A 7076-nucleotide genomic window follows, 5' to 3' on the forward strand; every position below is an offset into this window, starting at 1 on the left:
GCACTTTGCGACAAATGTTTTTGGAAAAAGTACAGACAAACTTGAATGATTGAATGATCGGTGAGAAGAGAGAGAGAGAAGGGGAGAAGAGAAAACCAGCAGTACTGTGGAGGGAGCTGGAGGGCCTGGAGTTGAATAGTCCTGGTCTATGGCATGTCTGTAGCTATGTACAGTCGTGGTCAAAAGTTTTGAGAATGACACAAGTATTGGTCTTCACAAAGTTTTGCTGCTTCAGTGTTTTTAGATATTTTTGTCAGATGTTACTATGGTATACTGAAGTATAATTACAAGCATTCCATAAGTGTCAAAGGCTTTTACTGACAATTAAAAATATTGACAAGAGTCAATATTTGCAGTGTTGACCCTTCTTTTTCAAGACCTCTGCAATCCGCCTTGGCATGCTGTCAATTAACTTCTGGGCCACATCCTGACTGAAGGCAGCCCATTCTTGCATAATCAATGCTTGGCGTTTGTCAGAATTTGTGGGTTTTTGTTTGTCCACCCGGACCCAAAATGTCGATGTTTTGTTCCCCGAGCCACTTAGTTATCACTTTTGCCTTATGGCAAGGTGCTCCATCATGCTGGAAAAGGCATTGTTCGTCACCAAACTGTTCTTGGATGGTTGGGAGAAGTTGCTCTCGGAGGATGTGTTGGTACCATTCTTTATTCATGACTGTGTTCCTAGGCAAAATTGTGAGTGAGCCCACTCCCTTGGCTGAGAAGCAACCCCACACATGAATGGTCTCAGGATGCTTTACTGTTGGCATGACACAGGACTGATGGTAGCGCTCACCTTGTCTTCTCCAGACAAGCTTTTTTCCGGATGCCCCAAACAATCGGAAAGGGGATTCATCAGAGAAAATGACTTTACCTCAGTCCTCAGCAGTCCAATCCCTGTACCTTTTGCAGAATATCAGTCTGTCCCTGATGTTTTTCCTGGAGAGAAGTGGCTTCCTCGCTGCCCTTCTTGACACCAGGCCATCCAAAAGTCTTCGCCTCACTGTGCGTGCAGATGCACGCACAACTGCCTGCTGCCATTCCTGAGCAAGCTCTGCACTGGTGGCGCCCCGATCCTGCAGCTGAATCAACTTTAGGAGATGGTCCTGGCGCTTGCTGGACTTTCTTGGGCACCCTGAAGCCCTCTTCACAACAATTGAACCTCTCTCCTTGAAGTTCTTGAGGATCCGATAAATGGTTGATTTAGGTGCAATCTTACTAGCAGCAATATCCTTGCCTGTGAAGCCCTTTTTGTGCAAAGCAATGATGACGGCACGTGTTTCCTTGCAGGTAACCATGGTTAACAGAGGAAGAACAATGATTTCAAGCACCACCCTCCTTTTAAAGCTTCCAGTCTGTTATTTTAACTATTTTAATCAGCATGACAGAGTGATCTCCAGCCTTGTCCTCGTCAACACTCTCACCTGTGTTAACGATAGAATCACTGACATGATGTCATCTGGTCCTTTTGTGGCAGGGCTGAAATGTTTTTTTGGGATTAAGTTCATTTTCATGGCAAAGAGGGACTTTGCAATGAATTGCAATTCATCTGATCACTCTTCATTACATTCTGGAGTATATGCAAATTGCCATCATAAAAACTGAGGCAGCAGACTTTGTGAAAATTAATATTTGTGTCATTCTCAAAACTTTTGACCACGACTGTATAGTACAGTCATCTCACCACTGGCCTGTCACAACTACCCAGAAGTCAGAAGAAGGGACGGACACCTGCCCACAGAACAACCTGACAACAAGGACCTCACCAGAATTATACATTCACCTTTGACCCAGATTAACATAGCAGCTCCTCCACAGAAGAACAGCAGCAGTTTGTTATGTTGTTAACACACCTGGCTATTACACCAATTAGCATGGTTAGCATTAGTGTTTACGTTACTCGATACTCTACGTCTGTCATCTCAGCCGGCATTCAACGTGTAGCCACCTTTATATTTAAAAAAATACCACTACATCCCTGTAAGCAGAGACACAAAAACAGCACACCAACAGAAAGACTTTAGTAACACACATGCACAGTTTCTATTTTAACAGAGGTGTAGTTTTAAGGCTCTATTCAATCAGATCCGCATAGTGGTTGTTTTGGCGGAGTCGGAGGTGGAACTGTGTTAGAGTTGTCAAATCCACAAGCGGCTCCTGGCATTTTACCTAAAGCGGACATTACCATTGGCTGCATGGAGTCGCATTCACAGAAATCCTATGCAGCCTTGTTTACAAGTGGAATGTGAGATGTAATCTACACCTCAATTAGGATGATAGAAATCTTCATTATTTAGTTTAATGATTTTTCATTTTGAGCGTAATTATTTCTATATATCCTATACTTTCTCGTTCTGAACTTCCAACGCTTTGTGACAATGATCGCAAAAGAGCAGCTGCTCACAGATTTGATGCTGCCAAAACATCCCCTATGCTTGTGTCTGCTGTCTCCAGTTAACGCTTGATCTGATTGAATCTAGGCCTTAGAGTTTGTTTCACACAGTGACGTGAGGAGGGATGGATGGCTGCAAATTATGCAGTTGGACGAGCTGACAGGCACAGAAACTCATTAACAAACCAATCAGACACTTCAGTGAGTCAAATCAACTCATCAACATCGACCCCAACCCATGGTCGGAAAATTAAAAACGTTTGAATATATACAATATAATAAACACACACGCACACACCCGATATCATACACACACGCATGCACACACATACTGTACATTTACACAAACTATCCATTCAAATGCAAAAGCATGTACTGCAAAAATGCCAATATACTACTGCAGTCATGAATATGTTAAAGAGATGGTTCACCCCACAAACTATACATTTAGCTAATCTTATGGATACCTAGAAAGTAATCCATGTAAATTAGTAAAATGTGTGAAATATCCCTTTAACATGACAAGCCGGAATCCTTGATTGACCCTTCTTCAGTTCGGATTCTGTCCTTACAGAATATATATATTTTCTAACATAGTAACTATGGCACCTAGGCTGACTAAAGAACGTATCTTATCACCTAACTTGTATTCATGTCAGACCCGTAGCACTGAAGGTAGCAGCAATATGTACCTTTGATTAAACTCAGGATAGCTTTACAATAAACCTGGTCTCAGAGCATTTCGTATTATTCTGTATGTAAATCCGAGACACTCAATTTAGTATGATATGTTACGTTCCGTATGGTATGTATTCATTTGTGGATGTCCATCACCCATTTCGTATGATATGTTATGAATTACAATTCCTATTATATGTTACGAATTTGCAAAACGTACAATATGTTATGAATTTGCAAAATGTAAAATATGTTACGAATTTGCAAAACATATGATATGTTACGAACTCTAGCTAGCTGGCTAACATTAGCTAGGCTAGGGGTTAGGGTTGGGTGTTAGGGTTACGTTTAGGAGTAAGGTTAAAGGGTTAATGTTAGGGTTAGGGGAAGGGTTAGCTTAAAGGGTTAAGGTTAGGGGAAGGGTTAGCTAACATGCTAAGTAATTTAAAAGTAGCTAAAAAAATACATGAAAAGTTGCTAATTAGCTTAAATTGTCCGTAATGAGATTAAAACGTTTGTGTTATAAGCCCACCCATCTACCCCGATCAACCACCCTACTTTTGTTTTTGCCTTAAGTAACCATCTGTCTTATGTAACCATACCAAACGTAACATATCATACTAATTTGAGTGTCCCGGATTTACGTTTACTATGTTAGGTCTAGTCAATGAGACCAGGCTGTTACAATGGCTTTTTCATATATCATCAAGTTAAAATCCTCCTGCTTTCTGCTTAAACACATAGTTTAATGTTAAATCAACTCCCCAAACGAAATGCCTGGATATTCAGCAACAAATAACCTAAACACACATAAGCAGATGTAGGTTGAAAATATTACTTTTCTGTTCATGGATTTAAATTAGGCCACACACCAAGATGGTGAAACTGACAAGCTAGCTCACAGGAGATTGCCTATATATCACAGACACACATACACCTGCACACACACACACATACAAACACACACTAGAGCGTAGAAGAGAAGAACTACACACTAGAGCGAGCTGGCAGAGATTTCCAGCAGAGTTTCGTAAGAGAGAAAGGTTGGAGGGAATGAGGCACGACATTTGAGAAAGGCCATCGAGTTTTGTAGAGGGTAAGCTACAGTAAGCAGCATGGCAGAGAGAGATAGAGGGATGGAGAGAAAGAGAGAGAATCACAAACAGAAAGAAACAGAGAGAGCAAGGTATGCGCGAGAGAGAAATGGAAAGAGAGAGAGAATGAGAGAGGTAGGGAGAAAGGGAAAGACAAAGAAAGAGTTCAACAGAAACAAAGAAACAGAGAGAGGGGAAGAAGCTATCGCTAGCAGCTCAGAGGTTTCTTACAGAATAAATTCCTCTTGACAGAGACCCATAGCAACAGGGAACAAAGCCCTAAGCTGTCCCACAACACACACACACACAGTTTTCTTTAGAAATGTAGCTGCTGAATTTGCTTTAACTTTTGAAGACACTGATAGCTATTTCTTACTATGTATATTTTATTATGGCCATGTTATTCTTGCAATTGGAGCTGGGGTGCAAAAGGCTTGAACATACATCATGAACAACTGACTATTTTGGAAGGAGAAATCAAGCCCCACTCTGAAGTGTACTGGGACTTCTTGCCATTTTGGTTTGAAGTACAAGATAGCACAGCAGTGACACAACAAATAACATTATTACATTATTGATAGACAAATTAATAAATAAACAAACAAATAAATAAATGAATGCCCATATTTTACAGTAAAATCTCAACTCAAGACGAAGTACAGTCTGTGAGTGATTGGTGGTAAAGCCTTTTACACGTCGTGTGGCGCCTGTGTAGGGCAACCATTGGTATTTCTCTATGACTTTATTTGAACATGCTGTCATAAGGCCTACATAACACTGTCTTAAAACAAAGACTGTTCATGTCAGCTTATGACAACTGACTTTGTACTGTTATGGCATGTACTATTGTTTAGCTTAGCTAATTGGCTAAGCATGAAGCTGGCCAGATAGCATACTTGAATACCAGCCCAGATATGTAGTCCTTATGACAGCATGTTCAACAAAAGCCTAACCGGCACATGAGTGAAGGCTGCTGGGTAGTGTAGTTCTACATGAGGACATTGCCGCGTGTGTCAGGCAGCCGTAGCCCCACCAGTCCTCCTCCTACCAGTACAGCCGACGCCAGCAGGATGGGGATGGCCTTAGTAATGCCAACCAGAGAGCCGAAGATCAGGTTCCCCAGCACCGCTGCCAGCTTACACATGGCATTACAGAAGCCAAAGCCTGTACCCCTGGAGAGAAGAGAGGAGGAGAGGAGGAGAGGAGGAGAGGAGGAGAGGAGGAGAGGAGGAGATGAGGAGAGGAGGAGAGGAGGAGAGGAGAGAGTCAGGGTATGTGTGGCTGTGTGTGTGTGTGTGTGTGTGTGTGTGTGTGTGTGTGTGTGTGTGTGTGTGTGTGTGTGTGTGTGTGTTCTACCCACCTCCTGTCTGTAGGGTAGAGCTCAGCAGTGACTACATCCAGGGAGTTCCAGGCCGATATACTGAGGCCGTTATAGAGACACAGCATGAAGATCATCATAGACTCACTGGTACCAAACCACAGGAAGAAACAACTGATGCCTGACAGCACCATGGAGCCCCCTGGAGGACAAAATATGCTATTACACATCAGATCACAACACAACACGAGATATTTTTTTTTACATTTTTATGAAGTGTACTGGGACTTCTTGCCATTTTGGTTTGAAGTACAAGATAGCACAGCAGTGACACAACAAATAACATTATTACATTATTGATAGACAAATTAATAAATAAACAAACAAATAAATAAATGAATGCCCATATTTTACAGTAAAATCTCAACTCAAGACGAAGTACAGTCTGTGAGTGATTGGTGGTAAAGCCTTTTACACGTCGTGTGGCGCCTGTGTAGGGCAACCATTGGTATTTCTCTATGACTTTATTTGAACATGCTGTCATAAGGCCTACATAACACTGTCTTAAAACAAAGACTGTTCATGTCAGCTTATGACAACTGACTTTGTACTGTTATGGCATGTACTATTGTTTAGCTTAGCTAATTGAGATATATCATTTGATAACAGATTACAAATACATACTATTTCTGGTGCTGAATTTTTTATTTCCTTTCATAGCAATGTAAAACTCCAGTGGGGCAGTCATACAATTGAAACTCTGTCTGAGTTCCAAAGTCATACTCTGTATGAAGTAGAATTTCAAAAACGAGTACAATTTAAACAGTCCTACCCAGCATGCTCAGGCGCCCTATCTTGTCCATGAGGAGGGCGGAGACTATGTTGCCGGGCAACACGGCGAGCGTCCCCAGGAAATTGACAAAGTAGACCCAGTAGGCGCTGTAGTCGTCGTCAAAGGTCATCTGACAGCCCGTTTTGTTGTGATGGAATGAACTGTTGATCACCCTCGACCCCACCAGCTTAGAATCGTCAATATCTGGAGAGAAAGACATGTAGACAAAGATAATTAAATAAGTGGACTAATTTGACTCCTTTCTGTGCTTTTTGTCTGGCAGGTGAACTTTGTGCTGTGGTTGAACCTATTATCTAAGGCTGCTCAGTAGGCCTGTAACTCTTTATTAACTAAAGTTTGCCCCCTATCGTTCACAAATGGTATCACCCTGCCTCTTCGCCTCAGTAACTTCTCTTGATGAAGGGAAAGGCGAACAGGGGGTGGGAAGGGGGTCAAAAATATGGTCCGTCTGCAAAAACATCCCAGGTCTTTCAGGGATAACTCCCCCCTGATTGAAAAGCTATTAATACACATAAAAGAGACAGAGGCAGCAAACACTCTGCCCTCTCTTTACCTCTCTCTCTTCATCTCTCACTCCCTCTTTCTCTCTCCCCTTTCCCTCCATCCCCCTAGCAGTGTCACTGCTAGAGGCAGTAAGACTACATTTCCCATGTGGCTTTTGCACCAAGCTGACACGCCCAGATTGTTTTCATGTTCAGCTGTTTCCTATAGGCTGAGGGGGAACCGTTTCTAAACCTGTGTTAG

General features: G+C 42.1%; 1 protein-coding gene across 1 annotated transcript in view; it reads right to left on the reverse strand.

The window, feature by feature from the left end:
• Nucleotides 1–5149: 5149 nt before the first annotated feature.
• Nucleotides 5150–7076, reverse strand: part of LOC311100256 (synaptic vesicle glycoprotein 2C-like) — a gene marked incomplete at both ends in the record, with an annotated part of 52953 nt that continues 51026 nt past the window's right edge. The window contains 3 exons of the mRNA XM_084141099.1: nt 5150–5333; nt 5522–5681; nt 6312–6515. Of these exons, the coding sequence (XP_083997225.1) occupies nt 5150–5333; nt 5522–5681; nt 6312–6515 (548 nt within the window). The remainder of the gene's footprint in view (nt 5334–5521; nt 5682–6311; nt 6516–7076) is intronic.

The sequence above is a fragment of the Coregonus lavaretus genome (assembly GCF_964263955.1).
Source record: "Coregonus lavaretus genome assembly, chromosome: 24".
NCBI lineage: Eukaryota > Metazoa > Chordata > Actinopteri > Salmoniformes > Salmonidae > Coregonus > Coregonus lavaretus.